This window comes from Rhinolophus ferrumequinum, chromosome 12 (genome assembly GCF_004115265.2).
Source record: "Rhinolophus ferrumequinum isolate MPI-CBG mRhiFer1 chromosome 12, mRhiFer1_v1.p, whole genome shotgun sequence".
Classification (NCBI taxonomy): domain Eukaryota; kingdom Metazoa; phylum Chordata; class Mammalia; order Chiroptera; family Rhinolophidae; genus Rhinolophus; species Rhinolophus ferrumequinum.
The window spans coordinates 48664248-48681791 of NC_046295.1; the positions used below are offsets into that span (position 1 = coordinate 48664248).

The window sequence follows — 17544 nt, forward strand, 5'->3', positions numbered from 1 at the left end:
ATAAAAGAGCATGATATTTGCAAGGCACTGTGCTTGCTTATAGCTTATGGAGTTTAGGGAATAGGGACTGTTAAAAGATAATTTTCAGAAAAAGGCAAAACCGTGACTCTTATACATATATGACATGTGTGAAGGATTTTGTTAAACTTGTTCAATGACATAACCAGACATGAAAAGTTTTAAAATGCACCAATTTTTATGGCATATAGGAATGTTGAAATAAATGATCAGTGGAGGCAAAACTGTTTTTTCTATAGAGTGAGAAGGAAGTCTGTTGAATCTCTACCAGACAGGACAGAATTGCATGTCTCTCAATTATTTATAACTGATTTAAGATTTTTAAAATAGCTCCCATAGGATCGATCTAACAATGTGTAGTTTTTCATTGAAGTACAAAAATTTTTTTTATAGAAATGGGAGAAAATTGTAAAGTACCTTTAAGTGTCCAATGAAGAATTTGTACTATATATAACAGAGTCAACAAAATCTTTGGATTAGGGAGTGAAATCAGGTGTAATTTCGATAAAACAATTAAGGTGGCAACATTTAGGATTAATTTAATGAGGGAACAGTCAGTGCAGGGAAACCAGGCTTTGCAGTGGTAGTAAAAGTGAAGAGGAGAGACAGATTGGTTAGACGGTAGGAAGTGAGGTACTTAAGACTTAGGGACTGATTAAATAAAGCAGATGGGGAGGTGAGAAGAGACAGGGAGGTATCTGGCTTAAGCAGTTGTAAGGACATTGGGTCATTTTACTGAGAAAGGGAATATAAGAAGAGAAGCGATGTTTGGGAAAGATTTAAGGTCGTTTCTGGATGCGTGCCTTTCGAGGTGGTGTGGGGTATACCAAGGTGGTCAGAAATCATAGGCTTGGTACTCAGAGAAGGAAGGTTGTGGGCTGAGAAGTTAGGTCTAGAAATCATCAGTTAAACTGGAATTTATGTAAGAATAAATAACTTCAATCAGAGAGAACTTCAGTACAGAGATGAGGAAAAAGGCCAGGAAGCCTGGGGAACTTCTTTATTTGCATGATCCTTAGGAACAGTTAGGGTGTATGTCTGAGGAACATTATTATAATTTGGTTAAGTATCAGTCTTGCTTTTAATTCTTAATAGTGAGACCTGCTCCACTTTAATTTTTTTCTTTCATTACATCTGAAACTATTTTCTTTTTTTATTCTTGATTTACAACCTGTTTGTAGTCCAGCAAGAGAATTTTGAACCCAAATGTTTAATCAGTTTGCATTTCAGGGATATACTTCCTAAGTTTAGACTTCAAGTTGAGAAAGACTAGCTTATCATTTTAAAATATGTGTGTGGATATATTCATTATAAATTATAAAATCCATTTAGAGAATATTTGGATTAGAATTTGAAGATGCTTTTGAAACTGACCTTTTTCTTTTCACATTTAGTAATATTTGAGGTTTAAAATTCAGAGAACCATTGTAAAACTCATTTTTTTTCTTTTTAGATCATCCAATTATGATGGGTTTTGAGCCCCTTGTTAACCAGAGGCTACTTCCACCCACCTTCCCTCGATATGCAAAAATAATTAAAAGGGAAGAAATGGTCAACTATTTTGCAAGATTAATAGATAGAATAAAAACTGTCTGTGAGGTGGTCAATTTAACAAATTTACATTGTATCCTGGTAAGTACAAATCTCTATTCTGGAATATAACTATTCATTTTAGAGATTAAGAAACTAAAGTTTAGAGAAGGTTAGATAATTCACCCAAGTTTTACAAATGGAAGTTTGAACCCTGGATTCTGTCTTCAAAACCTTTTATGTAAGTATGCGTGTGTGTGTGTGTGTGTACACACACACACACGTATACATACATATATGTGTGCATGTATTTAAATATATTTTTATACAAAAATTGGATCATGGTAAACTTTTCCTTTATTACTAATCTCTATATCATGAACATATTTCTTTTCATGTCAACAAATACATGCATTTCTATATTAATGGTTTCATGGTATTCCACTGTAAGCATATATCACTGTTTTATTCAGTCCATTCATATTGAATAGCATTTAGGTCATTTTCAGTGTTTTACTGTTATAAACAGTACTAAAGTGAACATCTGTATAGGTAAATCGTTATGTTAGGTGCATCCTTCCCCCTGAAGATGAAGTCCTACAGTGAAGTTGCTGAGTAAAAGAGCATGAACATTTTTAAGTTGGCATGTTTTGGATTAATCTTTTTTATGGGTTAAAATATAGAGAAAAATATAGGTTTATTTTGGGAACATTAAAACATTCAGAGATGGAGTTTTGTTGGTTGGTAAAATTATAGTGACATGTAAGATTAGTAGGAAGGTAGAAAATATACAAAATATCACTGTTGATGTTGAGACATATTTTGCATGACTATTTATTTTGCATGACTATGTGTAGATATGGATTTGACTGTTATTCCCCCTACATGCTGAGATACAGAATTCCTAGCCCCCGTGTCATAGCCTCTGTGAAATCTTCCTTGTTGGTGCCAGGTTTCTTCGTTACCTCTGTTCCTTGAGATGACAAATTAACTAGTTTATATTCCTAGAATTGTGCAGCAGCCTCTGGGATATAGTTGATGGTCAATAAAGATTTGTGCTTTTGTTTTTGCTCTGTCTTGTAATAAATAACTTTATTTTCCCTTCCACTAATTCTTTGTCATTGAAGCCCAGCTTAAGTCCTCATTCCTTGTGAAATTTTCACTGATTATGCCTTTATTACTTCTTTTTTTGTTTGCTTTCTTTTTAGTAGTGTGTCCTTATTCTATCATAAGAATCATAGAATCTTAAAGGTAGAAAAGATCACAGACATAAGTCAGTTCATTTTGGAAGTCATTGTACAGCTAAACAAACTAAGGTTTAGAGGGCTTCGAACTAAATTAGATGATTGGTTAACTAAATTAGAATCAATTAGATGATTAGATGATTGGCATATTTGTATAATGAATAGAGATTTTCTTACTCTTCTGCTGCATCTATTTTCTGATCCTTAATTGTTACATGGACATATATTTGTGTTTACCAGATAAATTGTAGGATTTTAGAAAAGAAGATCTTTGTGAACTGGAATCAGAAAGTGTAACAGTTGGGCAGAAGATTAATGTATAATGACGTACCATAAAAGAGGGGAGCTGGGGGAGCCAAGCCTGGACAGCTGACACTGGATATAAAAAGACCATAGTGGGAGAAAAGTCTGGATCCCTGGAAGACTTGAGACAGAGGCATATGTAGAGGAATGGGAGAGTGTGACAGAGGCCAAGAGTGGAGGAAAAGATTCAAGTTAAGGTGGATAAGGGACCAAATAGTCTGGTGGATTGGTATAAGAAACCTGTTATTATTAGGGTAAAGTGCCAGATCATAGAGAATGCTGACAATGCCAGTAAGACAAAAATCCAAATGAAAAATTGGGAAAGGACATGAACACGCGTTTAAAAAGAAGTAAACATGAAAAGTGCTTAACCTTACTGGAAATTAAAGAAATGCAGTTTATAACAACTAGATTGAAAAGTACAGTAATATTTAATGTTGATAAAGGGAAACAGTCATTCTCCTGTACTCCGGTATCTGTCTCTTCAAAGTCTTAAAAATGTATATTTTGACCCAGCCACTCCCCTTTTAGAGAATTAGCATAAGAAAATAATCTGAGATATGTACAAAGATTCACTAAAACGGTATTTGTTGCATCATACTTTGTAATCTGGAAAAACTAGAAACAGTTTATATGCCCAATGGTGACATTATCTGTTCTATGGTATGTGTCAAATAGCCATTAAGAGTATGTTATAGATGGGGGAGGGGAGTTCACACAGTGAGGGATATAAATGATAAACGTCTAAGTATTACTTTGTCTTGTGCACCTGAAACTAATTAAAAAAAAAAAGAAAAAAGAGTATGTTATAGAAAAATATTGACGGGGGGAAGTATTTATAAATGTCAAGCTGTGTTTAAAAATATATTATCCACTTATATATTGCATACAGAAAAAATTGTCAGAGACAGAGCCAAATTTAGTTTTTAAAAAGCTTTAAAAACAAATACCAAAATATTAATTATGACTATGTCTAGATGGTGGAATGCTAGATGATAGCTTGTTCCTTGCATTTTTCTGCTTTTCCAAGTTTTTGGTACTTTGCATATAGAGAAAAAGCCATAACAGTAAGGGGAAGGGTAGAGAAATTAGTGAAGGGCAACTTGTAGATTAGGAATCCAGAAGATGACACGTTTGACAACTATAGAGTAATTAGGAAGATACCTAGTTTAGATGAGGTAAATAGTAGGTTTCATAGAATATATTCTGTTAGCGATGCGTACTAGTCATGAGAAATGGAGTACAAACTGAGAATGAGTACACGTACATTCATCAACTCAGCCAACACCTCTGAGTGCTTTTTCTATGCTAGACACTGTGCTATGGCAAGTATACAATGATGAGCAAAAGCTTATCCCTGTTGTCATGGGGCTTTCAATGTAGTGTGAGACAGAAATTGATGAAGTAATCATAAAAATGATTATAGAATTACAAACCAAAGTAAGTGATAGGAAAGGAACTAGTACATGTAACATAATGAAGGAACTGACCTAGATGATCAAAAAAGGCTTTCTTAAGGAAGTAAAGGTAAAGCTAAGATTTGAAGGTCAGGTAGACATTCATTAGGATGGAGGAGGGGGGCAGTTTTAGATGAAGGAAGCGGAATGTTCCTCCATGATACATTTGAGAAACGCAAAGGAAAGTATCCGAGTGGGGCATACAGTGATGCGGAGGGGGATTTGGTGAGGCAGGTCCGTGTGAGCTACATGAAAGATTTGGGGTTTTCTCAGAGCAAAGGAAAACCATTAGAGTTTTTTGCAAGATTACTATGGGTGGAGTGGTGGCAAAATTGGATTAAAAATTTACATAGATGTGGCTGCCTTATGGTGAAAAGATTGGAAGGGGACCAGACTAAACACAGGGAACAAATGGAGAAATCATTCTCAAAGTCCAAGGGAGAGGTGATGGATGGTAACTTGGAGTAGAAGGTTGGCAGGGAGATTATGAGTTAGAGCTATGTGTGAACTAAAAATGATAGCATATTGGTGATGAATTAAATATTGGGCATGACAGAGCTCTCTAGAAGGTTTCCAGGCTTCTAACGTGCAAATCTAGCTGTAAATTTGGCACTGTTCATTGAAATGGGGAAACTATCAAAGGCGACCTTTGATACAAGTCAAATGAGAGTCTTAGTGAAGTAGAATTTGAGGTATATTTGAAATATTTAAGTAGAGATATTAAATAGATACTCGCTTTGTGGATAGAGTTTGGAGCTCTGTGCTAGAGTTATAATTTTGGAATTATTACAGTATAGATAGTAATTGAAGCATTTGTATAGATACAATTACAAGGAAACAAGTAGATGAAGAAAGGAAGGCAGGCAGTCTAGTACGAAACTGAACCTACAGGACAGATTGAGAAGTAGCCAAAGAGGAAGCAACTCATGAAAGTCAGTTAAAAGGTTTTTCAAGAAGGAAGTCATGTCAAATGCTACTGTGAGAAGTCAAATGAAAGAGACAAATAAGGTCCAAACAAATATCCATAGGAGTTAGTGATGGGGGACTAGAACCAAGAGCCACGCAGCTGCCTTGCGTTGAAGATGAGTGGGAGTTGAGTAAATAGAGACAGTGGGTGTCGCCAACTCCTTTAGAAAGTTTGGCTTAGAAGGTAGCAGTTGAGAAGGAAATGGGAGATCATGGGACTGTCTTTTCTTCTTTTCTTTTTAAAAATGGGAGAAACTTGGCTTTAAATGTAAATGGGAACCATCTGGTAGAAAGGGAAAACTTTATTATCTAGGGGAGCAAAGGATGGACAATTGACAGTGTATAATGTTCCTGAGAAAGCTGGGAGGAATGGAGTCCTTCGTACAAGTGGAGGACTTCTATGGTTAAAGCAGGCAAGGAAAGGATCTGGTATAGACGTGGGGATGTAGACCCTGAGAGACTGAAGTTGAGGAATTTCCTGTTGGATAGATGAATTTTAATTTTCTTTGTAATGTAGAATGGAAGGACATCTCGCTGGTGGAGAATATTTGCTTTAACAATGTGTGGAAGGTGTAAAAGTTAATTGTGAAAAAAGATAGTTAATTGACTAGTGAAACTTGGTAGATTTTGGTAAAGTACCCATTTATATTGATCACGAGTCTGGGCAATAAGTGTGAAAAAAAACAGATTAGGGCTATTCATACTTCAAATTTGGGATGGAAGAAGAGCCAATAAAGGAGCTAGAATGAGTGGTCAGAATGATAGTAAATGTAACTGAAAGTACCCGGTTTGTCTCTTAAAAAAGGAGAGGATTTAAAACACGGTTCATGGCTATTCAAAATGACGACGAAATGTCAAGGGTCATGAGATAATAACCAGAAGGGGTAACAGTTCAAGGAAAAAAAGAAAACTTTTTGAAAAATAGGTGAGACTTAAGTGAGCATATTTTAATAGCCCTGGAGAAACATCTTTTCTCCCCTTCTTCCTCACTATCCTCCTCACTCCGTGTCCCCACCACTGCTTTCTACTCCCATTCTCCCTTCCTCATCCTTCCCCTTCCACTTTTACCCCTCTTTGTTTTCGGGATGTCACATAATAAAAAGACCAGGATTTGTCCAAGTCCAGCAGTAATACTGACTTTCTTGGATGGAGTTAGGTGGCAGAGAGGTTCATCTTCAACACCAGCTCTGAGTCCCTGATGAATACTAGACTGAGGGGAATCTTTAGGCTACAGTAGAAGGCTCAGTGGGAAAAAGCACTGCCTGTAATTGTCTAGGGATGTATTCTACGGTGATAGTCACCTAGGCCACAACCATCTCTTTTCCAGGAGAGGAAGCTATAGGGTCTATATATTTTATTCTTACTGCCCGCCAATTGCAATGCTGTAGGTATCCCCAAGCTGAGATACCTATCCTTAATTTAAAAATATCAATATATATATAAATTTTTACTTAACTATAAAATTTGGAAAATGCAGAAAAATCTGAAGATGCCAGCTGCTATCCTACAATCTACAGATGTTAACATTTTAGTGTATTTCATATCTTTTTTTCACTTCTGTGTATAGTTTTCTGAGCTATCTTTTGGTCTTTCCCCAGAGTCAGGAACAGTTGGTAATATGAATCAAATTGGCCTGGTTACTTGGTATTTCTGTGAAGTAGGAAGTAAACCTCTTATATTCGTTACGAAATTATTATTGATACTATTATTTTCATGCTGTACAAATTTAACACGGGTATTCACACAATACTATTATTGATCTGTTTGTTTAAAAAAAAATTTAGGCTCTAAAATTATCCTTTATCCCACTGATACAATTAGACAATCCCTGTAGAAATGACCTTCACCTATTTGTCATATTCTAATTCTGGTAGTATATTATTCCCAGAAGGTCTAGTAAAAAATTACACTCTATATGCAGACATTCTCAGCTTTCATTTAATCTATTAATGACATTACTTTTTCTCTACGTATCTCTTAGGATTTTTTCTGTGAGTTTAGTGAACAATCACCTTGTGTTCTTTCAAGATCTCTGTTACAAGTAAGTTCCACTAAGTAATGAAAATACTTCTTTAAACACCAAATTATATGTCTATTGACACTGTTTTATTGATTGAGGGAACAAAGGGTAGATGCTTTTAAAGGATATTCCACAGTTAATATTATATTTTATTAATAGAAGTATTGACTTATAAAACAAATCTTAATTTTAAAATAATTGAAATCATACGAAGTATGCACTCTTACTATTTCAAAATTAAATTAGTAATAACAAAGATAACTGGAAAAGTCTCCACATATTTATAAATTAACACATTTCTAAAGAATACATGGGTAAAAGAGGAAGTCTTAAAATGAAAATGAAAATATAACGTCAAAATCTGTGGGATACAGTTAAAGAAGTGCTTATAGGGAAATTTATAGCATTAAATGTTTATATATAAAAAAAGAAAGATCTAAAATTAATAATTTAAGTTTCTGCTTTAAAACACCAGACAAAGAAGAGCAAATTAAATTCAAAGCAAGGAGAAGGAAGGAAATAACAAAAATAAAAGCAGAAATTAGTAAAATAAAAAACATAAACAATAGAGAAAATCAATGCAACCAAAACCCAGGTCTTTGAAATTGATGAACCTCTTACCAGACAGAACAAAGAATAGAGAAGATACAAATGAATAATATCAGGAATGAAAGATGGGATATCACTACAGACCTTACACACATTAAAAGGATAATATGGGAATATTGTAAACAACTCTGTCCATAAATTCAGAAACTTAGATGTAATAGACCAGTTCCTTGAAGGACACTACAAAACTCACTCAAGAAGAAATAGATAGCTAATCCTATATCTGTTAAAGAAATTGAATTCATAGTTGAAAACCTACCAACAAAGAAAACTCCAGGCCATATCTACACGGTCTCTTCCAGAAAATAGAAGAGGCAAGAACACTCATATGAGGCCAACATTACCTCAACAGCAAAACCAAAGACACTATAAGCATAAAAAACAATAGACCAATATCCCTTATGAACATAGGTACAAAAATCTTAAAGTTTTATTTTCAGATTGAACCCAGCAATACAGTTTTAAAAATCATGACCCAAGTGTGTTTTATCTCAGGAATTTAAAGCTGGTTTAACATTTGAAAAACATTCAGTGTAATTCATCATACAATCTAAAGTCTCAATAAATTCAGGAGAAACATTTGACCATATTCAGCAGCCATTCATGATTTAAAAACTCTCAGCAAACCTAGGAATAGAAGATAACTTACTTAACCTGGTAAAGGGGATGTAAGGATAACCTACAGCCAACATCACACTTAATGATGAAAGATTAAACCCTTTTTTCCTAAGATTTGGAAGAAAGCAAGGATGTCCACTCTCATCACTCCACTCTTGCTCAACATACCGTAGTACTGGAAATTTTAGCCAGTTATAAAAGGCAGGAAAAAGAAATAAAAAGCGTACACACAGTTGAGAATAAAATAAGAAATATTGTCTATTTACAGACAACACAATTTTCTTTGTAGAGTGCCAAGGAATCTACAAAGAATTTCCTAGACCTGATGGATGGATGAGTTTAATAAGATCTCAGGATATGAGGCCACTATACAAAAAGCAATTGTATTTCTATGTACAGTGGGAAATCAAATGTACAATGAACAGTGGGAAATCAAAAATTTTAAAACTACTATTTACAATAATATCAAAAAATAAAGAAATGCTTAGGTATAAATAACACCTGTTTGTAGAACTTGTGTGCTGAAAAACTACAAAGTACTGATGAATAATCTTAGACCTAAACAAATGGACAGCTATACCTTGTTCATGGATTAAAAGAATTGATATTTTCAATTCTCCCCAAAATTGATCTATAGATTCAAAGCAATCTCAATCAAAATCATAGCAGGAATTTTTATAGCTATCAACAAGCTGATTCTAAAATTTGTATGGAAAGGTGAAGGAACTAGAACAGCCAAAACAATTTTGGGGGGTAAAAAATGGACAAAGTTGGGAACTCACTGCCTGACTATTAGACAGATGTGGTGTTGGCAAAATGATGGACAAAATGTATGTATCAGTGGAACCAAGGGGAAACTCCAGAGAAGTCCAGTTCTTTAATTAGTCCTTTATTATGTAGTACCATATTATGTAGTCCTTTGTTAATTGACTAATATGATCAACTGATCAGTAATCTGGTCAGTTTTTTACAAAGAAAAAGCAAATTAATGGAGAAATGGTAGTCTTTTCAACAGATGATGCAAGAGCAATTGGATAGACATGTGCCCCCCGCCCAAAAAGAAAAAAAACGGACTCAGAATAAATCTAAAATGTAAAATGTGAAACTATAAAACTTTTAGAAGAAAGAATAGAAGAAAATCTTTGTGGCTTTGGAGAAGGCAGAGAATTCTTAGGTGTAACATCAAAAGCATAAAGTCTTTTTTAAAAAAATGATATATTGATCAATCTAAAACTAAATCTGAGGAAGACACTTAAGAAAAGGAAATGAGACTCTATGGAGTGTGAGAAAATATTTGCAAGTCATGTCTGACAAAGGACTTGAATCTAGAACATATGAAGAAATCTATCAACATAAGAAAACAACTCAATTCTTAAGTGCAAAAATTTTGAACATTTCAATAATGAAAAGATACTCAGCATTGTTAGTATTATGGAAATGCAAATTAAAACCACAGTGAAATCGCTACTATCCACCTTTCAGAATATTTTTTGAAAAACTGAAGAACAAAATACTAAGTGGTTGTGAGGGTGCAATACTGACGGGAATGTAAAGTGCTACAGCTACTTTGGAAAACAGTTTGGCAGATTCTTATAAAATTAAATCTACAAATCCCACTCCTACCTGTTTATGCAGGAGAAGTGGACTCTGACGTTCTCCTGGAAACCTGTATACAAATATTTATGGCTGTTTGGTTCATGATCACCAAAAACTGGAAACAACCCAGATATGTTAGGGAATCAAGTGAGGTGTAATATAGTAAATATTAAAATACATTGAGGTTGTTAAGGGGAGAACATTAAATGCAAATTATTATTAAATAATTTATTTTAAATTTAAAATGTATTAATAATTTTTTTCCAATTTTGGAAAGTTTGTATCAATTCCAGAGTGTTCATGAGAGATAAAGATTATTGACTAGCTTAATATTTTTAGTCACTTAATATTTCATAATTTATGAAGCCATTTTATGTTAGTTCATTTGACATACTTAGACTAGTCAGTTCATTTTGACTGTTTCACTATTAATACTCTTGACCTCAGAGATTTTTTTTCCCTGCACATTTTTTATTCTCCTGCATCAGAATACACCTTAAATAGGGATTAGTGAGTATTACCCATTGTGAAGGCAATAATTGATCGAAATTTTCCACCATCTTTGTATATTTTAACTTCTTGTATTCTGTGGAACTTATGAGAAGTATGCTTATGTCATAGTATGGCAACTACATGTACAGTATGTCAAGATTGTGACAGCATTACTAACATATAATATTTGTTTTAAGACCACTTTCCTGGTGGATAACAAAAAGGTCTTTGGAACTCATCTCATGCAAGATATGGTGAAAGATGCACTTCGGTCTTTTGTCAGTCCTCCGGTGCTTTCCCCAAAGTAAGTACCATAAAACATTTTATAGCATGTGTTTCTTGCCCAAATTCTCTCTCCTCCTTCTTTATAACCATGGCATAAAAAGTGTTGGAATCAAGTCTCCATATAAAAAATAAACTCAATCAAGTTAAAATTAATTGATTTCTGCCACATATTATTTAGATTTAAACAGAGGTTTTCGTGAGGTTGACATTAGGTCCAATATGAGAAGAAAAACCTCCAAGAAGTTATCAGAAATTCAGTAAGTTATATTGACACTGTGCAAAGCACTGTGTTAGGTAGGTACTGTGGGAAATAATTATAGAAAACAAGGTCTTAATGGAGTCTAGATAGAAATAGAAAATGCAGATAATTGCTTCATAAATTATGATCTGGTAGAGTCACTCCCCCAAAAACACCTTGCCTGCCGTAAGAGGCTGGAAAGTGTTTCAGGCGGAAAGAATCATCATTTTAGTTGGCATTTTAGAAAATAAGTAGAGCTTTTCCAATGGAGAAGGAAGAAAAGAATCTTATTTCTTTTAGAAACCAGCATATGTGAAGACTGGATGTGAAATTATGTACTATAAAAACAGTGATTCAGCATTCAATTTGTAGAATAAATCATGCCACATCTCACATGGAACTCTCTGGTACCTTCCTTTCTTAGGTTGGGTTCCCCAGAATCAAAGCCTGAGACAAAGATTCATGTACATGTAATTATAAAGTGTTCCCAGGAAAAACCAGTAGAGTTGTGGGCAAGTGGGAAATGGAAGAAAGCCACACAGAGTGTGCTCCACAGAAAGGAACTCTGGTTGAGTCCTGTTGGGGAACTCCGGAGACAGTGTGGGTTACGCGTCCAAGTTGTCCTAGGCAGGGACAAGGGACACTCCTGTGGGTTCAGGGCTGCCTCTTCACTGGGAGGAAGTAAATTCCCAAGCATCCTTGTGTCGGTTAATCTCCGTTTCATTCACTTTAAAAGCCAGTCTTATAATTGAGCCTTTGAGGCCTCATATGCCCTGGTCTCCACCCCTGTCCTGGTGCCTCTCTGACCTCATCTCAGTGCTGTCCCCTCACCTCCTTTGCTTCAGCCACCCTGGCCTCCTTGCTAATCCCTCCAGCACTTCTGTTTTGCCTCCACCTGTTCCAGGTGTTCTTCCTTTTCTTTCTCCCAGCTCCAGCAAACACTGTAATTTTCCATCACATGATCATGGCTCTATTTTTGATGCTCTGGTCAGACTGCTCAGTTATGTAAACACGAGGAGCAAGTTGTCAGATCCTCTCAGTGTACCAGGAGAATGTCTTTCCCATCTCCTTTGGTGCAAAGGCTACTGACCTCCCACCTCAGGGATGGAAAAGGAGTATCTTCCATCTATTCAGTCCCTGTTGTTCCTCTGGAACCAGGAATGTAGCGATCCTTCCAGACTGCTCAGCAAAGCTTTAGTCAAGAAGTGATGCTTTACCTGAGATAAGGAATGCCACAGGGAAACCACTTAGTGAGGGGCCGGAGGGTGTGTGTAGATGATGATTTTGGCCAGTGGTTGGAAATGCGTCTACATCTTGAAGAAAGTAGGATTCTATATAGTACCTTCTTTGTAATTACTATTATGAGTGTATGCCATGAGGATATCAGTTGTAGGAAAATAAATGATGTTGGAGTAGGGTCAGGAAAATGTGGAGCTTTGGAATTTTCCTTCTCTCCTTGTTGATTTGGTCTTATTCGATCCCACTCTAATTGTCCAAATAAAGAACTAAAGGAATTGGAAATAATGCACATTTATTGTGAACACCACAGTAATAGTGAAATACTTCTTAAATCTACTACTGTCAGTCTTCAGTTTAGCAATGTGTCTGGTTCCATTTTCTCTCTTCTCCACCATCCCTGTCTGTTCATAGCACCTAGAGTAATTACTGCTTTTTTTGTAGGCCAAATTGTTTGATTTTGATGACATGACTATTATCTTACAGGTGCTGTCTATATAATAATCACCAGGCTAAGGACTGTATTGACTCCTTTGTTACTCACTGTGTTCGGGTAAGAACTACAATTTGGATCGTTGTCAAGGATACTTTAAAAAGTGTGGGGTGCAGTTGCTTCAGTAGCATTCATTGGTGCTATTTTTCCATCTAATGTATCTTACTCATTTTCACTGAATAAATAGGAAGTTTCTCTCTCTCAAACTCACGTGGATAGCTTCAATAACCCATAGTCCTCTTGGCAGGTTGTCAGATACGGAGGCACTTTTTTGATGCCCTCTCACTGTAACCCTCAGGAACCAGAGAAACAGGATAAGTTTTGACCCCATCTGGGAAAACAGCGGTTGTTCACATTTTTTGTGTATGTGAATGGACCCAAAAATTTTGACTTTATAAACCAGGAATATTTGTAACATCCCCAGGCACTTATCTTTGTATTATCTTAATGAACAGGATTATAGTAAAATTACTAATTTAGATGGGATCGCAGTCTTTTTTCAAATCTCAAGTAATTATGAAAAAATATAAACTTTGAGGAGGATTAAGTTAATTGTAAGTCATTGCTGTTTAATTACAAGCTCTTTATAGAGACCTCTCTGGGGCACTAAATATATGTATGTGAAGGCAGCATGGTATGGTGAAAGGAGAATCAATAAAAGACCAGATTTCGTTTTTATCCCTTTTTTATCGCTAATACAATATTATCATTATCAGACAGATCACTTTTCTATAAATTTCCGAATCTAGAAAAAATGAAATGTTAATACCGCCTCTCTACCTCTTAAAAGGATGGGCTAGTTATTGATCAAATGAGATAATATCTGTCAAAGTATACAATTATAAAACAATGTTATACTTGAATCTTTTAATTCATACTTCTTAAATCAGAGCATCCTACTGTCCATGTCTATCGTCTGATTAGTGAAATGTTACAGTATTCTTTATGAGAATGCTGTATCCGATAAAAGTGAGAATAGGAGAATGTTCGAGTTTATGCGGATTAGCCATTACTCAAGCCTTATAATTATTAGGCATTCTGGTATATTTAAAGCAGCACAGAAATGTCAGCCTTCAGCATTGCCTTTTGTCTCGAAATAAGCAGAAAAGAAACAGTCTTCCTGACATTCTGGAAATACCTAAAGATTGAAGGAAGATATTTTTGCTATATGAAAACGAGTTTCATAAACAGCCACTTTCTTCTAGCTATTGCTAAATACTGGTGTTGAGTTCCCTTAAAAAGAAACACCTATGAAGAAAACGTACATAGGCATGATTCTTACATACACAGCAATTTTTCTCTTTAAGCCAGATTTTAGAAATTTGGAATGTTAATTTTCTTTAATATCAGGACATTTCATGTTGACAGTTAAACTGTATTTGTATTGCAGCCATTCTGTAGTCTCATTCAGATCCATGGACACAATAGGGCTCGACAGAGAGATAAGCTCGGTCATATTCTTGAGGAATTTGCTACTTTGCAGGATGAGGTAAGAGCCAACAAGTTGCCCTCCCTTCTAATATTAGGCAATTCATATACCTTGACCAGATTTTAAAAAAAAATTCTTTGGAACAATACTTTAATTTTTCAATATGGTGAATTTTCTTTTCACTTACAATGTAATAGTTTCATATACCAAAGTGAGAGTTTACAGAAAAGAAAGAATAATCCAAACTGAGAAAACAAATTATTTAATAATCAGGATAAATTATATGTGTAGAACTATAGTTTTATAGCAACTTCACATTATAATAAAAATACATTAAAGCAAACTTGTAATCATCAGCAGTATTAATTGATAATATAACTAAAGACCTGAAGTCAATTGTTTGTATTTTTGTCCTATAAATTGGATGTCTTTTTAGTTTAAGGAGTGTTTAGCTAAATGTTATCCATTGTGAAGTGAGAAATTTGGATGTAAACCTAATAAAAATGCATTTGAAAGTATGAATTCTTTAGGTGGTGAGATTTATATTTTCTGCTAATGCTATTTTTTAGCTGTTTATTTTTTTAAGTCTCTCATTACCTAAAAAAGAAAGTAAATGTTACGATATTTTATTCTGATAGGCAGAAAAGGTTGATGCAGCCCTTCACACTATGCTGTTGAAACAGGAACCCCAGAGGCAACATTTGGCCTGTTTAGGTACCTGGGTCCTTTACCATAATCTTCGAATTATGATACAGTATCTTCTAAGTGGCTTTGAATTGGAACTCTACAGCATGCATGAGTACTACTACATCTATTGGTAAGAGAACAATTTGAATTAGTAGTGCGTAGGGTAGAAAGATCTGGAAGTGCATCTGTAGAGTGTAACTTGAGTGTTACTTTTTTCATTTAGTGTATTTTCACTTTAGTTGTGGGACAATTGAAAAATATCTACTGAAAAGCAGAGCTCGATCATCTTGAACATCTTTAAATGCCATGACACTGTACAAATGTATTTTTTTCAGCCATTAAATATTTATTTTAAAATTAGTGAAAAAAAAGTGGCTCCAAGGTAAATGGATTAATTGAAGAGCTCTTATCTGTTTCTAGGGAGAAAAATTAACATTTTGCCCTAACTTCAGTGATGCTAGATACTACCGTGTTTCCCCGAAAATAAGACCTAACTGAAAAATAAGCACTAGCATGATTTTTCAGGATGACATCCCCTGAACATAAGCCCTAATGTGTCTTTTGGAGCAAACCTTAATATAAGACCTGGTCTTATTTTCGGGAAACATGGTAGCTGTGTAATGTACTTAACTGAATTAAAGTTCCAAACTTGAACCAGGTCTTTCTTAGAAGAAATCATGGCAGTGATTACAAACAGGTCCTGAGGATTTGTTTCAGGAGCTTTAAAGTTGTTAAGAGATGATCCTCAGCAGAGTTCTTTGTTTTCACTTGGAGATGAGATAACGAAACCTAGCATGCAGATGCTTGAGAATATTTTCGGCATGGGGAGCTGTCATAGAAAGAAAATAAATTAAGAAATTGTGAGCTAATGAATTCAGTTCTCTTGAATCTTTTTCTTAGTCTGGCAAAGTAGTGGTAATTTCAAAATAATAATGACCTATTGCTCATCACACACAATTAAATTTAGTATATTCAATCTTAATATAGTTCATCTTTTTAATTCATTTAAATTATTTATGAGTAATTAAGATATTGTATATTCCCTGGAGTAACTGCTATGAAGGAAGGAAAGTAATTCTCTTCCGCACTGTTGACGTCGTTTTGTTATCGTGGCTGCTAGGATTCTTAACAGGTAAGTCTTGGCTATAAAAATTGAATTTCAGCATCAACTACAATGAGAAAAATATTATTTGGTATATTCTTCAACAGTTATATAGATAATAAATAACTATGACCAACATGTCTTGATATAGGTACTTGGAATACATTTTGTTAACTCATAGTAGACACTCCTATTCAAAGACGATTTATAGGGGAAAATGTTCAAGTTTATCCTTTGTGGTTTGAGGCAACTGATTGGAAGCTTTTGTGCTCTTGATTTGAATTTATTTGCTTTCTTTTGTAATTAACAGAAAAATACAATATTTACTTAATAGGTTGAGGTGTAAAGTGTATCCTGATACAGTGAAACCAATGTAATGGGCACTCATTCCATTTACATGTATATATCATTATCAAGAAATCTGTTGTAAAGTTGTAAAATGCATGTCGTAGGAAATTAAACAAATTTTTCAGTACTGTATGGCAACATATGGTTACGAGGAAGGGAAAGTTAATCACTTATAATGCTCATTTCTTACAAGAACTATCAATTATCTAATTGGATGATGTTTTTTTAAAAGATTTTATAACATTCTGAAAAATATCTCTTTATTAGTACCAATATGTTTTGCTAAAATTATCTCATTTAGACATCTACTAGTAACATGTTTTATCTTTTAAGGTATCTTTCTGAATTCCTTTATGCATGGTTGATGTCGACATTAAGTCGTGCTGATGGCTCTCAAATGGCAGAGGAAAGGATAATGGAAGAGCAGCAGAAAGGCCGGAGTAGTAAAAAGACAAAGAAAAAGAAGAAAGGTACTACGGGTTACTTTTAAACTTAAGAAATAAATAACTTTGGAGTACACTTTAATTTCCACAAATAAATAGATGGAGAGCTACCTCTGCCTTGTAATGGGTGAAATAGCCATATTTTAATTCTCACCCATCTTCTCTTCAGAAAGTACAAGGTAGAAACTGAATCCCAATATTAGTGATGCAAGCCTTTTGGGTTCCTTTCTTTGCTTTTCTTACTTCTTTGCAATTTTATGTGTCAGAGGACCTTAGGACACAAATAAGTAGCTATATGGAGTGTGCAAGCAAGCTAGGTGAAGGAACAAGACAGCAAGAGACCTTTGGTCTTTTCACAGAGGCCGACAGCTCAGGAGGGAAGTAGATCTGGAATTGTGCTGGTGTAATCAGCACAGAAAGGTGATTACAG

At 34.7% G+C, this 17544-nt stretch overlaps 1 protein-coding gene across 5 annotated transcripts in view; it reads left to right on the forward strand.

The window, feature by feature from the left end:
• The window catches only part of NAA35 (N-alpha-acetyltransferase 35, NatC auxiliary subunit), a 57695-nt gene that overhangs the window by 29972 nt on the left and 10179 nt on the right, over positions 1–17544 (forward strand). For all 5 annotated transcript variants that reach the window (XM_033123360.1, XM_033123357.1, XM_033123358.1 and 2 more), the window contains exons 12-18: positions 1472–1650; positions 7500–7559; positions 11051–11157; positions 13099–13165; positions 14496–14594; positions 15173–15351; positions 17005–17141. In XM_033123360.1, coding sequence (XP_032979251.1) covers positions 1472–1650; positions 7500–7559; positions 11051–11157; positions 13099–13165; positions 14496–14594; positions 15173–15351; positions 17005–17141 — 828 coding nt within the window. The remainder of the gene's footprint in view (positions 1–1471; positions 1651–7499; positions 7560–11050; positions 11158–13098; positions 13166–14495; positions 14595–15172; positions 15352–17004; positions 17142–17544) is intronic.